Genomic DNA, 26,510 nt, shown 5'->3' with positions numbered 1-26,510 from the left:
ATATGAGAATCTGTGAACAGAAAGTAGGCACCATACTGTTATCTGTTTTGTAAAAATGAAGGCTGAAAAACTGAGATCAAATGAAGAAGCACTGATCAAATTCAGATTCTGTTACAGTGTTAAATATTTCTTACCTTAAATGTTTTCAGAAACATATTGTCGATTACAGTTTAACTGTAGGTCAAGATAATTTGTTACCAGTTGGCTGCAACTGTGTCAAACCAACAAGTTTGCATTACGTCATCTACCAGTAGGAGCATTTATTGGTCCAATGCGGCACAATGCATTCTGGTATTTGTAGGGTTTTCCATCTCTTTATTCAAAAGCAAATGCCACAGTTATTTTTCTCTGGTCATTTAGCACCAATTTCAAAAGTATTTGTGTCTTTCTACTGCAGAAACAGCCTAGTGTTATGAAAAGATCATGTTTCAAGCAGTGAAGTATCTCTTTAAGCTCCTAACTGAAAATGGATGATGTATATTTGTTCAGCCCCACCGTTGCTACATCAGCTAAACGCTCTGTCCTCCATGCATCTTGTGGTCAGAATCTAAATGTGTTAGTGTGTGCTCACTGACACTCTCCTCTCTCTTCCTCACCTGTCCTTGCCGGTCTCCTTCTTGAAAAGCTCGTCAAACTGCAGCATCTTCTGCCAGGAGATGATGTACACTTTGAGTTTTGGCAGCACCTGGTTCATCAGCCTCAGGTTGTTGTAGACCAGGCCCTTCCCGTCGCGCCTCATGTAGCTGCTGGGGCCCCAGAAGATAAACACTGTGTCCTGGCTGGCGTTGAGCAGCTCGTGGCGACTCCGTAGGACCCTCTGCATGCTGGAGTGAGCGATGACGCGCAGGGAGGTGCGGCGGCCAACGTCTCGGGCGTAACCCCTGGAGGTGGGGGCGTCGTTCATGCGGATGACGCACTCGGCGCTGTCGATCTCTTCACCCCTGCCGCCTCCGATGAGGTGACCTGAGCTGGTCACGAGGGCGCAGGTCTGGCAGTGCATCCTGGGAGGCTGATTGATGGGAGAAAACAAGAATGAAGTAAACAGCCAAAAAAAAAAAAAACATTCTCATACAAATGTTGTGTGCATCAAAATATTTGGCCTCCTCGTTCCCTGTGGAAACACCTGCAGCACTGCCAGCAGAATTTTTAGTTTTGCAACATATTTGTTATAAACTCTACAAAGTCTTTTTTTTCCAGAAGTCAAAAATGCTCTGAAAGTTGTGTTTAGCCCTGGTTTATACAGAAATATGCAAAGCAGACAGAAATGCACACCTAGGGGGACTTTGGTAAAAAGCTTTGCTATGTGTTTGAGGCAGAAAATGCTTTGTTGACAAATGGGTAGCGACAGAGCCTCCTGGGGATGTGTAGCTTGTCATATTGCTTTGCGATTGGTAGAAACCCCGGGGTCTTACAAAGGATTCACCTTACATCTTTCTCCCACTCGCACACAACAGAGGAATGTGTGTTTACCTCCAAAACAACAGTCCTGATGTATAAAATTCATATCGAATTTCTCTGAAATGTGAAACCTGTGAAGTGTTCAGCATATTTGAAACCTGGGAATTCATAAAAGATATTACTGATAATAACATAATACACATGATGAATATGTGGATTAAATAAACACACATCTGTTTACTAATTCATAAATTTAAAGCTTTATCACCTCATCATGCCGGTGACTGCAAACAAATTGTTGACGCATTGCGTCAGGATGAAACGGACCCGATCAGAGGATTTGTTTATGCTTGCGGTTTGTTTAATGTATATGAGTGAATGTAAGGCCATATACGTACTTATGTACATATATGAATATATGTTTATTTTATTAAATCTCTCTTTCTTTTTGAACTTCACTTGTCAATCAACTTGCCTGCCGAAGAGATAAAAATATAGATTATCCACCTATGAAAAAAATACATCTGAATACTGATTACTGGTAGAATTAACACATCCATCAAGGTGTCTAGAAAGCATCCACCATTGGTAAAGACTCTAAAGACTTTGTCAAAAAAGATGTGTTACTCTCAATAAATGCTCCATGGACCCAACGCTGCTGATTATTGAGGTTACACATCGGAACAGGGACACACTGAGAGGCACTGAAACCATGAGACAGAAGCTGGGTGATGTCTCCGCTCAAGTGCACAAATCTGTTAAACAAACTAGGCTCCCCGACAGCGAGCATGTTACTTACCTTCAGCTTTTCAGATAATAAATACACAATTGAACCCCAAATATGTTAAAAAAAAGTAATATTCTCATAACTATTTTCCTATTTCTGAAGAAATACAACTGTACACCTCTTGAGATGCCTTTATTATGAGCCACGCATGAGACTCTTATCAGCACCCACAATATTATCATAGAGTGCATTTAGTAATTTTAGACCTATCGTTATTGTAATGTGGCAGCTTCTGTTTGCATTATTGCTGCGCATCTCTCCCCCTCTCTTTCTATCTCTCTTTCTCTTTCCTTTTTGTCATGATTGTATTTCAACTGTTATTTACGACATCTATTGCTCGTCTGTCCGTCCTGGAAGAGGGATCCCATCATCCTCTGCCACTCCTGTTACAGGGGTTCTTTTTGGGAAGTTTTTCCTTATGTGATATGAGGGTCTCAGGGCAGAGGGATGTCGTATGCTGTAAAGCCCTCTGAGGCAAACCGTGTTTTGTGAAAATGGGCTTTATAAATAAAATTGACTTGACTTGACTTGAGATTGACTTTCTCTCGGTCTCAGAAGACTGACGAGGCTTAAACGCTTCTTGAACTCATAAAACACACTTCACATCCAATCTGTTTTAGCCATTCTTGTTTGTAATCTAGTTAGATTTGCTGCGTTCACAGACCCAGCAAAACCTCTGAATTTAGAGAGGGGACACAGAATGATACAAGGGGACACACACTAATGCACGTCTGTCCGTCCTGGAGGAGGGATCCCTCCTCAGGCACTCCTCCTGAGGTTTCTATCATTTTTTTCCTCTGTTACAGTTTTTTTTTTTCCTATGACAATGTGAGGGTCTAAGGACAGAGGGATGTCATACGCTGTAAACTGTGTTTTTATGATAATGGGCTTTATAAATAAAATTGACTTGAGTTGACACATTTCATACCCCTCCTCTCGTCTCCTCTGTCGTCGGCTACAGCCACACATAGACACAGACTTGCAATGGGAATCTTTTCTTTAAAGTTTGTCTAAAAGATGTAAACATAAATCATTGTTTTCACTTTTCATCAATAATGTAATAATAATTATAATACATTCTTGATCACTAAATCAATATATTGATCCAGATTGATGTTTTGTTAAACCCTTAATGCACAGCTGACTCTTTTGAAATCAAAGTGGACTTAAGGAAGATAAAACTGAAACATATGTTTGGTAATACTGAAACACAAGCAACAAACTAATCTGTGTTTAAAAGTATAAGTTAAGTCGTTCCCTTGTGTTTAAATCCTTTCATCCAGACTTTCTGCAAAGTTGTTTAAAAAGAAATCCTGGACAAATACAAAATGAATTCCGCTCACTCGAACATGAGTCACAGTGAGTCACCAGGCCCCAGAGACACTGACATTGCTATTAAACCTGATGACAAGAGGGGTGATTGTCTTGCAGAACATGGCTGATTATACATTTTCTAAAAATAGACCTACCACTGGCTTAATGATGAAACAATCTTAGAGGAAATTAAAGGTTAATCCTACTTCAGATTTCCAAAAGAAGATTTGAAATGTCAAAGACATGGCACCAGGACTGAACCGGATATCTAAAGATGAACATGACTTTCTCACCTGTCACCATCCTGTGACTCCTCTGTCATTCATGTTATCTAAAATCTGGGCAGGTAAGTCTTCTGAAACTGCACAAAATTGCTCCAGCTGCAATTTTTGATAAAAGGTCAAATGTGTCACAACATAACTTACTAAATTAGGCATTGTGGTTCTGCAGAGATGCCCCAGCCTACAAATCACATTCCAGACAGGTTAAATTTTACCGAGGGCCACCACTGGCCCAAGGCCAACAGAAAATTTATCTGCAACAATAATTATAAAAAAAATTAAGCAAAAATAAAAGTTGTTCCATTTTCTTCTTGTTGAATATTTGCCTGCTTTCTTATAACTGAATTTAACAAACTGAATATTTCTGGGTTTTGACTGTTGGTCAGACAAAACATGTAATTGCAATATGTCAACTTGGACTTTTGTGAATATTTATCCCGTTCTAATTACAAACTTGTCAAATACACCCACTTGGTTAGCGATTTGACATCAGACACCACAGAAAGTCACCTTTTGGGGTGATGTGATATGCCAGCGAATAGCGTCAGTTTATTACACAGCCGAAAGGAACCTTTCGCCGCACTGTTACACACCACAGGTCAGCCGGACAGCACCTGTTGTGGCAGTATGATACACTGGCAGGCGGTGTCGATTTATGAAGTGACTGGACAGATGCTTTCACAGGTTTATAATACGCCACTGGACAGCATTAGTTTAGATCGCTGCTGGTAACGATGTAACATAAGAAGCTTCAAAGTCCTACGAGGGTGGGCGAGAGCGCAATAGATGGTTTTGAAAAAACTGTATACATTAATATCCAACACTGGAGGATACCAGACGCATAATATACAAACATGAACAGCAGTGATCAAGTATGGGTATATGATGGGATGAGAATGTATTGGAATACTGTGACAAACACATCTCATTATTTTCTGCCATTTTATCGAACAAACCAATTAAACAAGTAAATAGCTGACAGATTATTCGGTCATTAAAGTGAAAAGTTGAAGCCTTTAATCAGAGCAATAGAGCCATATCTGAGTGCAACATTAAAATTTAAATCACATGGTAATGATGCATATAAGTGTTTTGACATCTTTCTGCTTTTTAATATTCTATATATGATCCCCTGTTATTGTTGAAGACCCAGCCACTGTTTGAAATACATGGGATGTCATGCATCTATGTATTAAGTGTCCGGCTTTTTTCCCCCTAAAGCCCTGCTTTTGCATTTGTGCATGCACATGAATCATTAACATACAACTATTTGTGTATGTTAAGCTGCTCCACATGACTTTGGTGTGTGTGTATGTGTCTGTGTGAGTGGCTGTACACATGTACTTTGTATGTGCCTTGGATTTCCCCCCTGCACTGAAAAGCAATGATATGCAAAGCAGGTCGTGCAGAGCCCTCTAACGCAGCCTGAAATATCGCCCTGGCAGAAATATGGTGGTTATTTACATTCTTATAGCCATAACAAATGTACATTTTCATGGCATTAACAAGAACAAATGATTATGATGTGTTTGTGTGTGGGGTGGGAATGTGCCATTATCGTCCTCATCTGCTGACTTTGACTTAGCGGCAGATTACCAGCTGAACAGCCTCATCTGGTTAATGAGACCTCGAGGAGCAGGTGAAATCGAAACAGAGAGGGAGGCTGGAAAGGACAAAAGTGATAAAAACAAGGAAAAGAAAAGATGGCGAAAGAGAAAGAAATATATGGAAGCAGTGAGAACCACCCCGGTGCCATAGTGTTTGATGAAATGTTGAGCTAATGAGGTCCTGGCGGTCTACACCATCACCAGCAGCAGCATCCATCCATTCCTCCCGTCTCCCCCCTCTGCCCTTCCCCTCTCCCACCTGGCAGCGCCTTGACAGCCAATCTGGCTGTAGAGCTGCAGCACCAGTGGAGCAGGTCAGAAATCCCATTTTCACCCAGGGGCTTTTAAGTGGCTGTGCAGACCCTATTCTCTCTTCCTCTGTCTCACAGAGAATTTAAGTGGGCCTTGCTGGACAGAATTGGCCTCTTCAGGGAGTTCGGTCAGGCTATTACCCAGGAATAGGCTGATGGTCTGGACAAGGCTCTCTATTTCAGCCGGAATTACGTGACCCATCCAATATGGCGATTTGGGTTGAGGCGATGGAGTCAAAGTAAACTATAGTTTACCTCAGAACCGGCTCATGACTCCTGAAGACTGAAAATTTCTTTCAAATCGAATTTATCCTCGACAAAACTCCAGTGAAAACTGTGCTCTGCTCAATGATTCATGTGATGAATGGTTCATAATTCAAAACATATCTATCATTAATGTGTTTGATATCACCGGCTTTGTTCTCTCGAACACAACAAAATACCTTTGATCATAATTACAAGATTTACCGCGTCTAAACTCCGGCTGTTAAGGTTCTTGAAAAGTGTACGCCGTCAGAGTCCTGTTACATCACCTGATCAAAGCAGCAATCAGTAATGTAACCCAAGTGAATATCCAAACTAAATTATGTATTCTGATGAACATTAGCTTATTTCTGTCTACTGAAGGCATAAAAATAGACATTAGAGACAAGAAATGTTATTCAGGTTTGCATAAAACAAAGACTAATTTCTTTGCTGTGCCACATTTTATAGTCAGAAAACAGAAAAGCAGCACCGACTTTTCCAAAAAGGCATCTTTTAAGATACGGGACACAAAACCACTGAGTTCATGTTTCTCCTAGAAAATGAGTGATGTCGGGTGAGAAATTGATTTAGTTTAATCCACAAAAAGCTGATTAGGGATTGAAATTTTAGTTGGGTTTTTTTTTTTCCATCATATGCCCCAATCTGACAACAATAAGCCTCTGGAGGCACTGGTCAATATTTTGGGAGATATGGTTATTCATTGCACCACACTCTGGGTAGAGAAAGAGCTGCAGAACGCCAGGCGCACTGAAACTGAACCGTTCATTACACCGAGTCTAAAAGTTTGTTTTCACTCGCCTCTGCAGCAGCTGCTCCTATCATTCACTGATCTGATCAGCTCCAACAAGTTTGACTGATGAATTATCCACCAAGTGATTCAAACTACACAAACTGCTGCTTTTGAGTAAAAAAGGAACTCATGAAGACCATGCATTGTGTTGACAGATGCACAAAAATGTCCAAATTTAAAGAGGGCACACAGAATTGTAAAAAAAAAAAAAAACCCAAACATACACACACAAGATCAAAAACAGTAAATAAGTTTGAATCTAAGCATTTAGGGACGTAACTGTATCGTTGTATAAATGACCATGTGCTGGTTTGAAAGGGACGATTAAAACCATTTATTTGTTATATAACTGACTAAATAGTGGGAGAGAAGTATAGAAGATAAAGTATGTGATATTTGTTGTGCTGCCACTCACTATTATCCTCAATCCATCTCTATTATTCTCAATTAATCTCTTAATTATTTTCTAAATTATTCTATGAATCCTTTGGTCTCTAAATATGATATGATATGATAGTTGAAAAACTTGATTTGACTAAAAAATTTTTATCAGCATAGCAAATAGAAAAAAATCAGTAAATCTGTACATTTGAAGAGCTGAAGCTTACTGCTCACTTTATTAGCTTACAGACCGACAAAATCATTTTCCTCAATAATGAGATTTCTAGCCTCGGAGGTTAACCTTGTCCCACTTGTGGCTCACACCAGGAGCCTGCCCTGGTTTCATTAAGCCAACCCATCCATCCACAGTGGCCTAGTAAAGGTACAAAAGCCCCAATAGGCAGACAGACAACAGCCAGTCACATCTCTGCTGCTCCTGCCACAGCGACAACCCAGACAGCCGGGACCTGCCCTCCTCTGTTTCCTCATTCTGGTCCACATCTGAACCCTCCTCGGTTTCCAGTGAACCCGTCCTTCACTGGGCTGCAGCACCATCACTGTCTGCACACCGCTCACCCTGCCTGACTTCCTGACCCGAGCAAAACACGCCTGTCAGAGCTGCGGGGATTAACCTTGAGAGAGATGGTGGAGGAGATGAAAGGGAGGCAGCTCAAGTCTCAGACCACCTGGGGAGGCAGTATCCTTGAGACAGGGAGGGAGGAGACCAAAGACATTGTTCTGGGTTTGATTCAAGCACCGTATAAACACAAGAGTAGGGCTGATTTAAGGCTTTGTAAGTCCTGTCCCATGTACGAGCCTAAACTGGTTTGATTTTATGCAAACCCACTGAAACGGCATTTGTCATTATGTCACATTCTGGAAATTTTAAAAGTAGCCTAAGTAAAAGCAATCAATCCAACATTAATTGTATTAGTAATAAGCAATATGAGCCTAAATTAATATAGCATTTTATTTACAAATGGATTAACGGAGCCGCTAGTGTCCAATAGGTTGTGTGTAATTTACTGCTGAGCCAAGGCAGCTGGTTTTAGCATGATGATACAGAGAATTTTTCAGCAAGGGGCGAGAGCAGCGTACACCATGCTCATTTACTATTTGGGGTGATGAGAGGAGACACGGCAGTTATTCTCTTAAAGAGACTAAAATCGTGTCAAATGGCAACATTTTAGATTCAAAGCCAGCAGAAGAGTTTTCCTAACTGACTGCAGGTATGTAAGATGAACTTTCGTTAGACGCTATGTTACGATTTATTCCTGACGCTTGCTTTGAAAGCATCACAGTGGACAAGAAACAGCTGACTGATAAAGTTTAAATGAGGAAGTATTTATATGTAACCTTCTGATTTCACTACAAAAACCGAAATGTCCGAGCGGTCAGCTGGCTGGAGGGAGATCACTGGGAACCTGAAAGCTTTTTGCTACAAATGGTTGCAAAAAGCAAGCTAGGCTTACGTTACTTGCTGTTGGCTACACTTTATGTAATTTTTAATCAATTTCAAAATAAATTTAAAAAAAACATGTTTTCTGATTTTAAAAGTAACGTTACAAATGCAGGAAGATAGCAAGAAGGATATTCACCCATCTTTTAAATGTTTATATCTCCAGTCTGATCATGAGCGCACAGCTGATAGCTCTGTGGTTTGTTTACTTAACGTAACAGATATGCATATTTAAAGGATTCAGTGTGGACAGAGACCTCCGCTCTTGTGCAATGCTACATGATAGTCGCACATTCATTTTCTGTTGGGTTACAGTGCCATTTGGTTCAAATCAGGAGTGGCTGCTGTGTCATTTGGTATAGCCGGTAAACCAGTCAAGTCCAGTGTTTGACTTCATATGAAACAGGTTTGAATATTCTCACACCAGCCTAACAAACAAACAAACAAACACGACGCTCACCACTGAGAATGTGTTCCCATAGTTATTAAGGCTGTTCTGGACACAGTGTGTATGTCAGAAGCCTGGTGGTGTTGAGTGGCATTTGTAGGCCACGTAAAAGAGGAATAAAATTACTCATATAATCACACATTATTACTATGTGATTTTAGTTGGGCAATCGTGCAGTTCGGCCGGTCTGATTGGCTTCATACTCAGCAGGCAGAGCCCTTAGCTGCCCATGGGTAACACAGGCAATAATTGGTGGTTAAAACTCACATAGGTCTTAAGGGGGCATGAAATCAACTTTAATTCCTCGCCCTCCCTTCCCCAACTCGGCTCGGTCCCTCGAGGAAGAGACATACTTACACTGCAGTGAACCATTACGCTTGACGTATGCCATACCCCCTCGGAGCGGAGAAATGGCATTCGAGTGTTGTTATTGATTTTGTGTGGGTGAATGCTGTAGAAAGAGGGATCGAGCGAGGGGCTTAGCAAGGATGCCGGGTCTTCAAGGAATGGAGGATATGGTCGGTAAATGTGAGTGCTGAGAGGCGGCAATCATGCAGCCCAGCAGGAAGCTGTCTGGCTGTCTAGTATCGCCCAGAGATACAACAACAGAACAGAATATTCTCATCCTCCTCCGGGCCTCCGGGTCTGACCTTTAGGCTCGTCAAAGACGCCTTTGTTTTCTGTAGCCTCCTCAGAGAGAAGCCTTCTTACCCACAGTCACAAATTAATAGTGGCTTGAAGCAAAGTGCTCATTAAAAAGCTCTTAAAATACATAAAAGGGGAAATTCTGACCTCAATATACGTATACAAGCATCATTCATTGTATGTCACTCCGCTCATGTGTTCCGTTGTTAAGGCAGCTTTTGTTCTTCATCACATTCTCCAGCGTCATGTGGGTGAGGAAGAACAAAGCCAGTTTTGATCTGAAAATAGCCAGAGTTGCAGCCTATAATTGTTAGCACCACAGGGCGAAGAAACAAGACCACAGCAGTATTTATACATGACACAAGTCCCGCCCTAAATACCTACAGTATGATGTAGGTTTTGATTTAAAGATCCACCCAGATGCCTACCCTTGATGGCACCCTGGCAACATTAAATGCATGTATCATATGTGATCTGGCCTTATCCTGCTTTAATTATAGTGTTCACTCTTTAATTTGTAAAGGACTGCCTTGTGTCTTAAGTGAAAATAAGAATATGCCAAAATCGATAATAACAAATATTCTTTCTTGGTTAAATTAAAGTCCAAACTCACAAATATTAGTGACTCAAGAAGCCTTGTAGTGTTTAAAACCAACGTTACACTTGGGCTAAAAAGTGTCTTCACCTGTGATTGCCCTGTATTTATGATATTTATCCTGGTGATTTCATTCACACTATCATTTTTTTATATTGTGCTGTATTTCATTAAAAATCCTCAAACAAAATAAACATCAACAAAGAGGAGCAGAGGACAGAGTGGTTGGGGAAAATGGCATCACAACCTTCTGTAAAGCCAGCTGTTTCTAACAGCGGGGTAAAGTTAAAACAAATCTCGCTGGGATAAATCCAGTGGGTATTTGCAATGCTAATGTATTTTTTCATCATTCAGTATAACTGCCTGTGAAAAAAGGCTCTGACATCAGATAAAAAAGGGGGAAAATGCCTTAAAAATGAGTTAATTTCTTAAGTTGGTTCCTACTGTGAGAGCCAAAATGTGCAATTTATGATACGAGATGATAAAAACGAAAAGAAGAAATGGAGGAGAAATGAGATGGTAAAGAAACTGAAAAGACGGGAAAGAGTGAATGAATGGAGAATTAGCGAATCGAGAAACAAAACGGCATTTAGAGTCGGTAGCAGCAGGAGGAGCGGATGTGAGGGGCGGCACGAGTACGGTTACCAATTAGAGTCAAATCTCAACAGCTGGAGGCTAAGGCAAGGAGGAAGAAAAAGTGAATTCAGTCAAAGGCGCTGTATTCAGAGGAGAGGCAGACCTGCCTCCACTGTGCTGATGAGCGCCGGTACACACAGGTTGAGTGCTGCAGGGCAGAGTCGATGGAGGAGGGCTTATTTGGAGCTGTTTGTCCGGCATGCACGTTTGACCAGTCATTAGAGAGAGCTGAGGTGGAGAGCGAGCACTGCAGAGAACTAATGAAGACGAGGAGGGGAGAAGGAGGGAAGAGAAAGGGAGAGTGGATATCGAAACAGGGGCAATTAGGGATTCCAGCGATCAGCAGTGGTACTCCAGGTTGACAGCTCCTGCTGCTCTGACGCTCTGTTCTTAATTAGGGCAGAGTTTTCTGTGAGCACCTTGAAAAGAAGACATCTTTGATGGAGGGCAATTATCTACTTCAGAATAAAAAAATGCATCTGACCTAAAAAAAAGAGACTAATGAAAGTTCAGTGATGGAGGGAGAGAGTTTTTTTGTTTTGTTTTGTTTGATAAGTGACAGGGCTGATGATCTTGGAGGGGGGCTGGGGGCACTGGGTGAAACAAGAGTTGATAACATCCAGAGCATTTGAAGAAGAGGAGAGATGGGCGGCCCAGCTCTGATCTTCAAAGCAAGCGGGAGTGTAAAGAGGCCTCTTCCAGTGCGCGCACGCGCGCGCGCGTGTGTGCGTGTGTGTGTGTGTGTGTGTGTGTGTGTGTGTGTGTCTGTGTGTGTGTGTGTGTGTGTGTGTGTGTGTGTGTGTGTAGCTTGAACAGCTACCTTTGTAAGAACCAATTCGATGTTAGAATTAAGGTAAGGATAGGCTTGGGCAGTATCACAGCATTACAGTATACCAGTATATTTGGAAATCTTGAAGGTACTGTATGTTTTTCAATACCGTCATAAATACTCTTTGTATTAAACTCATTGTATGTAGCGCACAGCACGCACCAACAGAGCTAAGTCTCCGGTCTCCACTGGTGGAACAGGCAACTGAGCTAAAGACACAGTGACACCTAGCTGTGGAGGGATATGTTACAGGACCGTAAACAGCCGGCGGCAGCGAGACCGTGGGGAATAACGGTATCTAAATTAGCAAATTTAAGATTTATTTTGATCAAACTCGAGCCAGTGATTGTCAAAACTGTGGACTTACTAACTAGATTACTAGCAGGAGTAACCAAGGTGATTTGGGTGATATATAATGTATTTTGTTTCTGTCAAGATTGAATTAAGTGTTTTCTGATGAGTCAAGGAAGCGATTAAGCCTTGTCAGTCGTCTGTGACCGAGAGAAAGTTAAACTCAAAAGGTTAAAGTTATTTTTCTCTGTTTAATACAGATAATAGGTGTGAGTATTACTTTAACATTTTTTGGGTTTCTATTGTTATTATTCTATTTATTAGTCTGAGAATGCATAAAGTAAGTAGTACGCTCACTGTCTGAATAAAAAATCAGATACGGCCCAAGCTTAGTAAGGAGCTTGTGAATGCATTATGTCAATGAGTGTCCTCATTAGTATAGAAGTGTGTGTGTGTGTGTGTGTGTGTGTGTGTGTGTGTGTGTGTGTGTGTGCGCGTGTGTGCGCGTGTGTGTCAGCGCTGCAGAGTGGAGATTTTATGTGCCTCTGTGTGAACGTCTGTGATCAAAGTAAAAGCGTACGGCCGTTGGAGAGGGATGCAACAGTTTACAGGACATCAAACCGAGTCTCTCACACACACACGACAAAATACACATCTGGCATGTTGACTAGACACTTCTGAACACAAACTGTGATCAAACCCACATCCAGAAAAATTCAGTAATGACTCCCAAATGTACGCTACAGTCCATCAGGCTGACAAGTGTAAACCAGAAGCTCATGCTGTTTTTGTTCATTTATATAAAGGGCAGATAATAAAGGGCTGCTGCAGCCTGAGTGGGAGACAAAAACATTGTCTAGGATAAAATTTAAAATTGATGTGTGTGACAAAAACAGTGAGGATGCATCTGTCAGTGGCAATACAAACTTAAACTTGGTGTCAAATAAATGGAATAATTTTATCTTAAAGTGTCTTATTAGCAGCTACTGTTTCATTAGCAGCATGGCGTCTAGAGAGACTTCCAGCAGTTAGATTGATGACCATGGTGGTGATCTATGTCTTAAATCAACAAAAGCTACAGACTGTTTTGAAAATCAAAACAAAACAATACTTCGTCCTTCTGCTTCTCCTTCCTACTCATTTTTGCACATGTAAATTGAGGCAATTTGTGGATGGAATTTACTGTGTTTTTTTTCTCCCTTTTTTGTTATTCATATGTTTTTACCAGGATAGTTCATCCAAAAATGAACATTCAGTCATTATCTACTCACCCTCATGCCGATGGAAAGTCAAGGGAAGTTTTATAGTCCACAAAACACTGTGGAGTTTCACGGGGAAAAGGCGTTGCACTCAAACAATTGAGGCAAACTGTGACCAGGATTCAAACGTTGAAAAAATACACAAGAGACCACAAAATGTCTCCATACTGCTCGTCTGAAGTAATCCAAGTGTCCTGAAGCCCCAACATGCCAAGTTGTTTTGAAAAATGTCAATGGCGTCATGTTTTTAGCCTTGCTGTAACCTGTAGCTCTATTGTGGGAGCTGTGTTCACATATGCATGCTCACACAAGACCAACAAGAGCTTGCAGAAGCCTCCCCCACACACAGAGAGAGACTTGTAGAGTTAGCAGCGAGCACCAACTCCCTTTGTCGGATTTAAAACTACTGTGTGTGTGAAGGCTTCTGTGTAGCATGTAAACACCGGCGTGCAGATACCTCGAGCTGTCGTTGGTCTTGTGCAAGCGTGTGTACCATTATTTGGAAGATGAGTGCAATGCCATTTCACCCAACTTTACATCGGCGTGAGGGTGAGTAGATAATGACTGAATTTTTATTTTATGGTGAGCTATCCCTTTCGCTACGGATTTTGTTGTATTTTACACATTCGAAATAAAGGCAACTATAAAATCCAATCTTGAAGAAACAAATGACATTTCCTCTCTTTGAGCTCACCAAAGGTGACTGTTGGCTGTCCTGTCAGTGGTAATAAAGTGAAATCACGTCTAGTTTTCTTGCATCTATCAATTATATTTCAATGGAGACAGCAAGGGAAGGAAGGAGAGCCAAAGAGGAAAGATGCCAAATTTGGCTCCCAGACTGTCGGTGTAGAGGACAGAGCAGCACTTGTTGCTTGTTAAAATATTCAAAAAAAAACCTATGGTTACGTTGTTCTGACAAGTAACTTCTTGTGGTCATGGTCATAGGTAGTGTATTGAAAATTTTAGGACTGTGTTACCCCTAATCAGATGGACTGTTTCAATATGAAGTGGACAGCAGCAGGCAGGTCTTTCTTTTTTATTCACAGCACGTGATGACGCTACGTGCTTGTCGGTAGGACCTGGCTCCCTCGGGTATGATGCAGCAGGTGCTGCCAGAGGTGTTGTTGCATCGCATAACTCTTCAAAAGTTGAGCAGATCATCCATTTTGAAACCACATTTCCTCTGTGAAATCGTAGACGATCTCCTCCCTGAAATCCCTCATACGTGGCCACTCTGACGTATAAGGAGCTTGCCTTTACCATTATTTTTCACATAACATGCCTTCGATTGGAAATAATGACGGCTAGTGCAGCGGCTGCAATAGAAATAAACCTGCTGATGTTTCGAGCATCTATGGCCATGCTTCTTGTAATGTTATCACCACAGGAGAAGTCTCATAACATCACTCAGTGGAAAAGCAGTCATCCCGCAATTGTGTTTTATCAACATTTTAAAAATATTGTTAAGTTTTGCACAAATCTGTCATGGAAAAGCCACCTTATGATTCTCAAACTTGACCTCCAAGTTTGTAGCATCATCTGTGTGATACTGCCTCTGCAAAACTTGATCACAGTGGTAAACTTGTACAATTCTGGGCTGCTTTTTTTTTTTATTTTTGTGTTTCTATTGTTGTGTCCACCCACACTAAATCCACAGCCTTATTTCTGTCTCTCACTCGACTCCCCTGCTCTGCCTCCCCGCTCTAAAATGCCCTTGTATCCCAAACAGCAAACACCTCTGCAGCTCATGTGCAGCCGGACTCTGCCCTGAAGGCAGGACTCGGTGTCATTAAACCTTAACTCTCCTCACCACCTGCACAGGAAAAGGTGAAAACAAGGATGCTGCACCTTGTTACTTTCATTCTTTTTTTTACCCCACATAAAAACATGAACCTCCTCCTCCTATTCCTCACCTCGGCCGGCGTGGTTGACCCGGAGATGAGAAACGCTTGCTGTGAGTTTCTATTAGTATGAGCTGCCGGAGGAACGGACCCAGGCAGCCTGACGTGTCAAGCCAGTGGGAGTGTTGGAGACAATCGAGTTGCGCCTTGTTACAACACACTCCTTTGCCTTAATTGGCTCCATATCAGCCTGATAGCGGCTGGTGCAGACTGTACAATGTTGCAGCCACTGCTTGTCCCTATAACCTCCACCCAAGACAGAGGAGGAGAGAGCTGCTGCTGCGAGGACCACACAGACACATCCCTGTAGGAGTCATTGCCTTGGCATGAATACAAAAGATGAGGTGCAATTTACCAGGTCAAAGGATCTCTCCCTCTTCCCGTCTTTTCGCTCTGCAATTGCAGCAGGAGGTGGTGAGCAGAGAAGATGGAGGAGGAAAGAAAGCCAGGAGGAAATGACAGAGGGGACATTAGGAAGGAGAGAAGGAGGCAGAAAGATGGGAAAAAGACAAAGAGAGAGAGGGGGAGGTGGGGGGTTGACAGACAGAGGCGGGCTGAAGAGGGGAGGGAAATGAAAGGCAATCTGATAGATGAAAAAGAGGAGCAAGGAAAAGGAGTGGCTGTCAGAGAAAGAAGCACTTTGGAGACCAAGAAATGTAGGCCAGGGCCTTCAGAGAGACATAAGAGGGATTTCAGGGGCATCCTTTGATGACGGAAAAGTTAGAAATGCACACTTGCTCGCTTCACAAACCGCGCCGATGTCATGATGTCTGATAAGGTCATTATAAAGCGCAAGCATCAAAACATCATTAAAACATCTGCAGGGTTTCTCCTCCTGAGCGCGCGCAGGCAAACAGCGCTTGAGGAAGACTTCACACCGCTTTTTGATGTGGTGGACTGATGCATTATGTTCCTGTCGTAATTATTACATATAAAAGCATGTAGTCATGAATAATTTCATGAATGTTGACTGCATCTATGGTCATGTTTACGTACTTTCTGAGGCCTTTGAGTCCTCCACTGTCCGCATGTGACGAGGCTCCAGAGCGTCTGAAGGTTCAGAAGCTTGTAAGTGTTTAGACTCCAGTGTCAGACAGCTGTGTGATGTGTGTATTGCACTTAGTAAAGCTGAATCACTGTTCTGTTTCTTTATGTCGTTGGTAGGTCATTGTCCTTGTTCATGCTGTACTAACAGCTTCTCTGCGCCGATTTATGTTGTCACTTAACCTATATATTCATAAAAGATCAACTGTGGCTCATCGAAATGTATTTTATCATTCATCAAGATGAAGGTTGACCAAGAGTCTGTTTTTTTTCCACATCAGCTCCTTTAGAGAGATCTGTTGCTGGGACTGATGGTTTTAGTTAAGGGTTTTTGCAGCGTGGTGAACAATGGAGCGAAACAATAACGAGTATATAATCTAGTTAACTGTTAATTTTGTTGTCAAAACCTTGACGAAAACTATTCATGAACAACGAAAGAGGGAAAGGAGATGCTGACAAGCTAAAAATAGATCTTGGTAATAAAAACTGTGTCCAAATCTATGTTTAATTTCCGTTGATGAGATGAGACACAGTGAAAATGTTTGTGGTGAACAATCAGACTTTCAAAATAGGACGAGAGGGAAACACAACAGCCAACAACTGCTGTTAACTTCTGATATAGTGCTGAAGGATCATTTTTTCTCGTGTTTTAAAAGAAATCAAGCCAATTTGCTCAGGTTTCAAAGGGTTAAATATGACTGTTTAAGAAATGTTAGTTTGTAAATGTGTCAGAATTATTTTCTAGACATAAAAATTGTTTCCATGAAATTTTTATACGCTTCGTCACCTTGATTCTAATTTCTGACACCTGTATCCGTGTCACTGGATTATTTTAAAGAGGAAATAAAAGACATGCTGACCAAAATTATGAACAGACGTTGACTAAAATGCCATGAATTTTCGTTGACTAAAACTGCGAAGGATAAAAATGACTAAAATGTGACTAAAACTAATAAACACTTCTTTTCTAAAGACTAAGGCTTCTAAAATAGCTGCCAAAATTAACACAGCTTGTTAAGAGAAGCGAGAAGCGAGAGTAATGACTCTGAGATGTCTGAAGGTGTGTGCCGCCATTTCACGTTCACATCACGTCCACCCCTGCACTGCAAAAGTCCCTTTTCTACACAAGATACAGCGAATTGAAAATGAAACTGAGAGATAAAAGGTGCAGTATAATCCTAGCGTGAAGGCGAATATATGCATGGGTAGGGACAGCGGGAGGAAATTTGAATACGGCACTCAGGCGAACTGTTAACCGTCAAACTCGAGATGACAAGTTTGTTGTGAACAAGGGCAAACAGGCAATTTTCACACCAACGCAAGAAACTTCTTCTTCCAGACCGGAGACTGGCTGTTAAATCTTGGAGTGCGAGCGTAATAAATCCCGTCGAGCTAAATCCCAAAGGAGCAATTACTGCTGTGTTCTCGCAATATAACAACAAGCCCAAGAAAAACACAAAGAAGACATCAATAAAACATCGCCAATACTACAGTCCCTATGTGGAGGAAAGCTTTGCTTCCTTCTCAAAACATTTTCAATACTAAATATTCTAGTTGGAGTTTGTCCATTATGTGCTGGAGCAGAGGATAATGAGAGACAGTAACCAAAAGAGTGTGTGTGTGTGTGTGTGTGTGTGAGCGTGCATGTGTGTGTGAGTGCATAAAACACCAGCTGCCAGTGACAACACTCGTCAAGCAGGAAGAATCTCCTGGGAGCCGACAGATTTCTTATTGGCAAGCGAGACACGTGAGTGAGTCTTTGAGGCTCTTTGTGCTGGTGTCTACAGTGTGTCTGACAGTGAGAGAGAGTAACTAATTACATTTATTCAAGTACTCTGCTTAGGGACAGTTTTTAAAGGACCCAACAACACACTCTACTAGATTTCAGAGTGAAATACTGCACTTTTTACTCCTCTACATTAACCTACTGTAGTGGCTATTTACAAAAACATGACAAGCTTATGGAATACACACGTTTAGAGATGAAATCAGCGTTTCTGAACATGTTGGCGTCTTACAAATGAGCAGTTTCCAGTAAAGACCCCTTTTCATCCGCCTGTTTTATGTGCATTTACAATTTGCACGTGAAAACTAGAATTATCACATCGGTTATGTATGTCTCAAGTTGATTAGGAATTCAGATATGATGAGGTGAAAGGTCAAGGGAACTAGCGTTTAGTGTTATTTAGCATCTTTCCTGACAAACTAACATGACATGGTTGATACCACTGGACTCTTTAGGTCGTCTCGATTCATATAATATCGATATCATTACTCTAGCTTTAACTCAGCCCCTTGCAGACAGGAATTTCGGCCACAATTTTGAAAAAATTAGCACATTATATACAAACTTAAATTGCATCACAATTAACCCTTTAACGCTGACAGCCTTAGATTTGATATTTTTTACATTTAAACTTCTAGATGATGAAGAGTCTGCTGCGTCATGCCCGAAGGAGCCACTTCCTACCGATACTCTTTGTTGTGATCTAAGTGGAAAAAGTGTTTCCATTGCATTTTTTGGGAATATGGCTTTTTCCAACAGCCTGAAAAACCACCTCATGCAAGCGTAGAAACTTTTTTTGCAAAACATTGCATTTTTTTCAACATTGACGTGTTTCCCTTAGGCGTGGTTTATATTCGCAGTTTCAATTTGTGCAATTTGAGGGTTAATGGAAACCCGCCTCCTAATGGGGGCGTGCCGACATTTACTGTATTTAATACACAGTCTATATAAGTACTTATACTACCACACTTCAAAAGATCTGAAATCTCTCTTTAAGTAAAAAATCTAAATAAGCGTTTCACCACTGACCGCGCAAACTCAAATAACTCATATTAATAATAACAATGAAAATAATGATCCCATCTGGATTATTCCTTGTGTGATCAGGTGGAACTTCCAGAGCTTGTTTATGTTATTTTCCGCTGCGTTCACAGAGACTCCGACTTTTAATAGAAAAACACTATTGAAATGAATCACTGCGCTAATGTTTACTGCCAAGGTAATGCCTATTCATTTACTTAATGGGTACGCACTTGAGATGTGATAATAGCCAAACTGATGATTAGGAACATGCAAGTGAGCGTCACGTTCACACAGGTTGATCTTCACAATGAGGGAAATAATTCCTCACATCAGTAAATGGCTGTTTGGTTGTTTTCTCGGTTTTGCACCAAGGTGATGAGCCTCCCCCACATACGCCGGGCTCATTAGTCTAATCCTGTGTGTATTCTTCCTTGCAGGAATTCATAAAAACACAAACAATGTGCGCATGCATGCTAACAGCCTTCTGTCAGGGAGCTGCTCCCACAACGCTTTATCTCCTAATGAGCCCTGATCAGCTTTTTTCATGTTACAGCACGGGGAAGGAACGGTGAGCGTCACACACACACACACACACACACACACACACACACACACACACACACACACACACACACACACACAAAGAGATCCCTTTAATCAATGAAGGTCCTGCATTCAGACTAAAGTATAGAAGCATTATCAGCTAAATGCTGTCAAAGTAAGTAAAATTACTAATTTTGCAGAAAAATGTTCCCTGTTTACATTAATGGATCATTATGAGACACATTAAGAGTCACTTGATCACATATTTTATACTTGGAAAATAATGTTTGTGTTGGTATATTTAGGTTTTGATTTAAGTTGTTTTAGAATATTTAAGAGTGTGTAGAAGTAAGCTATGCTAAGGTTATGCTTAATTTAAATTATTAGTTTTATATTTTCTGTGTTAAGTTTTGTGTGTCAGGTGTGGTGCCGTAAGGAAGTTTATTGCACATGAAGACAGAGATTGACATTGTACTAGAAGAAGACGAGAAGTCTCTGTAGGTGTGGATAGGTTTAAGTTTTGACTCCTTTTTTCTGTTGTATCTGAGATTAGGATTAGTACATCAAGTTGGTAGTGGATCAGACGAGATGTGATTATGGGAGGACTTTGTCTTATCTGTATTCTTTTCCTTCTTTTTCTTTCTTTTTCTTATCCTGCCATTTGTGAGTACTTGGATTTCACAAAAAGGAGTTGGAACATGAGTCAAACCAAGATATCTTGCAGACAAACTGTCCTGGGAACCACAGTGTGTAGAAACGGCCACATTTAGACCTGTGGGATTAAATACGCAAAGGGCCGCACCACCTCCACCAGCAGCGGGACACACAGACTTTGTGGAGGTTGTGCACCTTTTTGAAGTTATGGTATTTGCATCTTTTTGTGTCTCTTTGTAGTCCTTTTGTTCTTTCCATATGGTTGCTTTATGTCTCTCTGAGGTAATTTTGTGTCTAATCTGGTTGTTTTTTGCTGGTTTACAGTCATTTTGTTTCTCCTTTATGACAAATTTGTGTCTCCCTGTGCTTGTTTTGTGTCTCTTTGTAGTCATTTTGTTTCACTTTAAGGTAAATTTGTGTCTCTTTTGGTTGTTTTGTGTTTCCTTGCAGCTTCTTTGTGTCTTTTTGTAGTTGTTTTGTGTAGATTCACAGCCATTTTGTTTCTGTTTTATGGTTGTTTTGTCTCTCTTTGTGATCATTTGTGTCTCTTGGCCATTGTCAGCTGTTTTACGTCTTTGTCTTTATGAGGTAATTTTGTGTCTAATTTAGTAGTGTTGCGTAACTTTGTGGTCATTTTGTGACTATTTGGGGTTGTTTTGCCTGTTGTTTGTTTTGTGTCTCATCTTGGTTTAAATTTGAGAGACATTTTGCAGGTGAAGGTCATGGGGGCCCCTAACACCGTTCAGCAATCCATCCACACCTAATTTTGATATAATATTAGATTATTCATCACTGTGTGAGGTAGTTTCGAATAAGAGATCTGGCCCTCCAAAGGTAAAAAAATTGGGTTTTGGGTTGTGAGAGGATAATAAAGGAGGAAAAAAAGTCTGTATTCATTACTTGGAGCTCTTTTGCTTCTAAGTGAAATATACGTTTTCCTTTTTGAGCCTCAAAAAAGTATTTAAATGACTCAATGTGAGAGGTTTAGGAGAAAATAACTCTTGGGTGGAACTGTTAAAGGTCAGGTGAAACATTTGACGCTGCAGTTCTCGAAAGGACTCACACCCCAAAAAGGTTGGAACCGGTGGTAACCCTCCAGCAGTGCACAGCCATCTGCTGTGGCTGAAGTTCGTGACTCTGAAGTGCTGGAAGCATTAAAACTGATATAACGCCTGTGCAGTCGATACTGTTCCTCTCGGTTATTAGCGCAGCATCTGATGCTATCATCATCATCAGGGCTTTTGTTGCATTATTAACGAGATGATGATGGAGGGTGGAATTAACGCTGTGATTACGAGCCGAGGAAATGGAGTCATCTTCGGCTCATAAATAGACAGACACTCTTGCATTTCTGAAATGAGCCTCCGCATCTGTTGATTTCTGTTAATTTTATTAGCTGTAGCCAGCTGTCTTGACATAATTCCTCTTCTGCGTAAAAATGAGTGTTTTCAGTGTTGTTGTTGTTTTTTTTAATTATTAAACTTTCTTCCCAGCTCAGTGTTGATGTTCGGAAACTTTTAAAGCATTAACAGTGATTTTGAAAGAGATTTAAGTATTTAGGGGCCACTTCTGAACTGTTATTAACCAAAGCTGAGTGCTTCGATTGACACAACTGAAGGATAACAAGTGTTGAAGCAAAATCATTCATAGATCCTTTTGTTTATCTCGACTGCAAATAGCTGCACTTTGAGACGAGGCACAAGTTTCAAAGGAGTTCCTCCATAAATAAAAAGTGAGTCCCTGCTGACACGATCGGAGAGACTCACACAAGAGCTGTTCCAAAAATTAATGAGGAAATAATTTCAGTTTTTATCAGATTGTTTTCATATCCTCCGCAATAAAAAGTCATTTAATTTATGTTATTACAAAAATGTTAAAGCGACCTTTTTTAAAAGCGACCTGCCGGCTGGTTCATCATGGACTCTTGATTCTGAGCAAATTATCTCAAAGAATTGATTCAACAAAGGAGCTGTCTGACTCGAATATATTTTTATTAAATTGTTTATTTAATGTGTTGTTGTGTTTGTCATTTGTTCTGCAAAGTTTAATTTGCCGTGCACACGTCAGAACAAGGACTCACCAACAAAACTTTTTCTCAGGCGAGACATTTTTGTGCAGCCGTGAAGTACCAGCTGAAAATTGTTTGACTCAAACGTATCTTATAATAAAAAACAGACCAGACTGCATGGTGGCGGTGTTTTGTTTTTTAGGTACTGTATGTCTGACTGTGTAAAGCAGGCATGTCAAACTGATCCACAGGGGGACGGTGTGGCTGCAGGTTTTTGTGCCAACCAACCAAGAGCACAGTTTGACCAATCAACTGTCTGAAGACGGAGATCAGTTGATTAAATGAGTCAAGTCTGGTGTGCTGCTACTTGGTTGGAAACAAAACCTGCAGCCACACCGGCCCCCCTGTGGACCAGTTTGACATGCCTGGTGTCAAGTATTCAAATGCATCTCAGAATCTTTTTATAGCACATCAAGGACGAGTTGGAAAAAGGATGTGGATGTGCTTTTTCTTATTTAACTACACTTTTTTTAACCTTGGAGGTTAACATTTCTTGTGGCTCACTTGAAACTTAAAAACAGAATAACTTTTTTTTTTTAAATTCCAGGCAGCCCTGGTTACATAAGTAAAAGTCCATTTTTCCCCCATTCACAATGTTAAGTGATTCACAGTTGGAGCTCGGCTAAAGCTTGGATCGGCATAAAACTCTTCAGGTTGGATTGTCAGTTCAAAAGACAAAGATGTGCACAAAGAAAGTCAAAGGAGCCTGTGCATTGTAGGGCTAGGCCATTAATCAAATATTAATCACAATTTTGGCTTCCCATGATTAAACGAACATGATCGAATGCGATATCGGCTCTGCATATCAAATCACACTTCATAAACCAACAGCAAACTCCACTTTTGAAGAGCTGTCATGCCGTTACGCACACACCCTGCAGCAAAGGTCTGTGTCTGTGAAAAAATTCCTGAATGTTGCAACTGCAATGTTGCCCGAAGATGGGCAAAACAGAGAACATCTGTCACCGACCATCATCATCCGTGGATTTAAGAGAGATCAAATCACGAGCTGAGAGAGCGTGCTGCATCTCAAAGCAACACAAGAAACATGTTAAACTACCTGACAAAACACTATAATGACTGCATTAAAGCCAAGAAGAGGAACATTGCAAATGCCGGCCCCACTTAATCCCCCTTCTTGTCAAAATAATTGTGTTTATCATTTTTGCTGTAATCGAGCAGCCCTAACACAAAGATAGGCAGTGTTTTTTCTATAGTAATAAGCGGGGATTGCCACGTACTGTGGGGTTTACATCTAACTTGAGAAATAAGGATTTATTTCAACCAAAATGGAGCTGGTGATTGCTGAAACAGTGGACTTACCAACAAAAGTTGCCGCAACGATTTGGGTGAGTTTTATTTTGTTTTATGTCAAGTTTGAATGAAGAGTTTTTTATGAGTTCACAAAGCAAAAAGCGTCTTTAGTCTTTCGTGACTGAGAGAAAGTTGAATTCAAAAGGTGAACGGTTGTATTTTACTCTGTTTAATATGGAAAATAGGTGTGAGAATATTACTTTTCTTAACATTTTGTGTGTTTCTGTTGTATATTCATTAGTTCAAAGCTAAAATGTCAGACAGCTCGCTCCAGCGCGCAGACATGTCCGACAGGCCGCTCCAGCACCAAAATGCACAGCCAGCTCTTTTTCCATATCACCCAGCCCTGCACGTGTAACATTAAGGGTATTGTTGAAAGAAAATTTTGAAATAAAAACACATAATATAGAAAAACACCCACTTCACATTCCTATCTATTCAATTTTTTTAACTGCAGAAGATCGAGAACTCATTTGATGAAATTGTGCTGAGCCAGCGAGGGTTTGACCACATCAACTCCACCGTGCGCCTCCTCGCCTAAAATCAATCCTGACAATCATGGAAACTTCCACTACTGACCTGTGTGTCACTGTGACCCACTTGCCACGGCTCGGGCTTGTCCTCAAGATCTCAATACGGTTCAAATCTGAACGCTGAGGCGTCCACAACCCTCGTCAGCTCTCGGTGATGACGGGGGTGAGAGGTGCTGTGACTGCAGGCTAAAATATACTTACTGAAACAAACAAGCCAACCGTCACAGCAGCTTTCCGCTATGATTGACACAGTGTGAACAAGTGTGGGAAGATGTACGGACAGATTCTATCCGCCACACTCCTCAAATTACCACTTCCCTCCTGTCTACGCTCACCGCAGAACCTCACTAACAGCTCCGCTGTGGTGGTGATGGAGGCTATCAGAGTGTGATCTCAGAGAAGAGACGGAAAAACCAGGAGAGAGACCTCCTTTCACCTCCATGTTACTGAATCTGCTGGTATTATTTTTACAGACAAAAAGGTAATATTTACGGAAAGAAAAAAAAGGTATAGCAGAAGAAAAGGTCAAACACATGATGACTTGGTATACATGTTCAAAAAGGCGTGAAAAGAAGTACAAACGTATTTAATACCAGCCCTTCTTCATGAGTCACTGCATTTTAATTAACCAGCTTCCTTATTAATTCAAAGCAACACTCGAATCAGTTAAAAATATATGCATATACCCACGTACCCAAAATCAAATATCTATACATTAACATTATTATTTGCAGAAAAGGGAGGAAGATAAACTAGGAAAATGTAAATTTTAAGTAACCAAATAAATAAACAGTAGCCCCTGTAAACACCTGGTGACTGTCAAACCCCCTCTTCACCCCTGTGGAAACCATGTTTTTATACATGATTTTAAACTAATTTATGGCTGGACATTGTTTTAGCTACGCATCGGATAAAAATGAGGCCCCAGGCACAGTTTCATACGCTTTCATTTATACATGTGTAGCTTTGGACACGTGTGTCTGTAGATCACAAATCTGATTGCAATCAGTCTTGGTGTTCCTGGACTACACGTCCGCTCGACCTTCATCCAGGGGCAAGTGTTAATTCACCTGAAGCTATCTGACAGCAAAAAACACCAGACGAAGAATAACAGCAGTTCATTTACAACAATAACTATTCATAATCTAACACAAACACACACACAAAAATCCCATGCTTATTTTAATAAGCTCTCAGTCACGGCGCTCTCTCATCCATACAGATCGTTTAGAGGTCAAACCGATCAGGGATCAAATAAACGGGACAAAGCCTGATGCACCTTCTGTGTAACCATCTGTTTCCTGGATCCCTTTTTCTGTTTTTTTTTAACAGGAAAGGGAGATTTTAGTGCAGTTTTAGCTCACATTATCACAGCAAAGAGTCGCTGTAAGACGCTACTGCTACAGCTTTTTACTGATATAGTTATATTTGTGGAGGTGATTATGTGATCACCACGAAGGGACAGATGCATTTACATCTTTTCGACATCTGGGTACTAGGGTTCGGAGGTTTTACGGTATTACCGTAGATAGGGGTATTTAGGAATGCAGAAAGTATGTTTTTCAATACCCTCATAAATACAGGTGTTCCTCTTTCTATTAAACTCATTGAATGTAGTGCACAGCACGCACCACCAGAGCTCAGTCCGCACTCTCTACTGGTGGACATGTAGCAGTGGAGGGACAAGTTGCAGGACTATAAACAGCCAGCAGCCAGCAGAGAGACTGTGGGGACTAACAGCATGTTTTTATTTTGAACTAGGTAAATTAAGGATTTATTTTGATTTACTAACTAGATTAAATTTATAGCTGAGAATATTGCTGCCGTTTTTCACCGGGGAACGTGCAGGGCTATAGTGCAATTTGTGTAGTAAGGGTTATTGGCAGTGCACTCTGCCGCTGTCTTGCCATTAAATATTCACAATATTCAAGGCCTTTATTATACACATTATGACTTTTGAATGTCTTTATTCTGTGTGTGCTTCTGGCGGTGATGCATGCAATGGACTGCTATAGACTTATGTAAAATGCCCAAACCAGCTTTTTAAAGAGGTGCTCTGCTGCAATGTGGTACTGCCAAAATTCTAAAAATTGTTGTGATGCAGGTGGTTGGTTATATGGCCCAGTACTACTGTAGACCTCTGCTGACCTGCTGCACTTGGACCCTAGGGTCCTTTTTAGTATTATTATTATATTTATTATTATTATTATTTGTTTGTTCTCTTTACTTTGTTTACATCATCTGGTTCATTTGTTTATGTATTTGTCTACATGTTTTTTTTTTAATTTGTCTATATGGTTTTGTTTTGTCCAGCTAAAAAAAAGTGTACAGTTTAATGGCTTTGTA

At 40.9% G+C, this 26,510-nt stretch overlaps 1 protein-coding gene across 1 annotated transcript in view; it reads right to left on the bottom strand.

The window, feature by feature from the left end:
• Window positions 1–26,510, bottom strand: part of st6galnac5a (ST6 (alpha-N-acetyl-neuraminyl-2,3-beta-galactosyl-1,3)-N-acetylgalactosaminide alpha-2,6-sialyltransferase 5a) — a 66,486-nt gene that overhangs the window by 26,469 nt on the left and 13,507 nt on the right. The window contains 1 exon segment of the mRNA XM_042498198.1: window positions 597–1,009. Within this exon segment, the coding sequence (XP_042354132.1) occupies window positions 597–1,009 (413 nt within the window).

Source organism: Plectropomus leopardus, chromosome 12, assembly GCF_008729295.1.
Source record: "Plectropomus leopardus isolate mb chromosome 12, YSFRI_Pleo_2.0, whole genome shotgun sequence".
In the NCBI taxonomy this organism is placed as follows: Eukaryota; Metazoa; Chordata; class Actinopteri; order Perciformes; family Serranidae; genus Plectropomus; species Plectropomus leopardus.
Note: the sequence above shows the minus strand (reverse complement) of the source record. Positions and strands in the feature narration are given on the sequence as shown.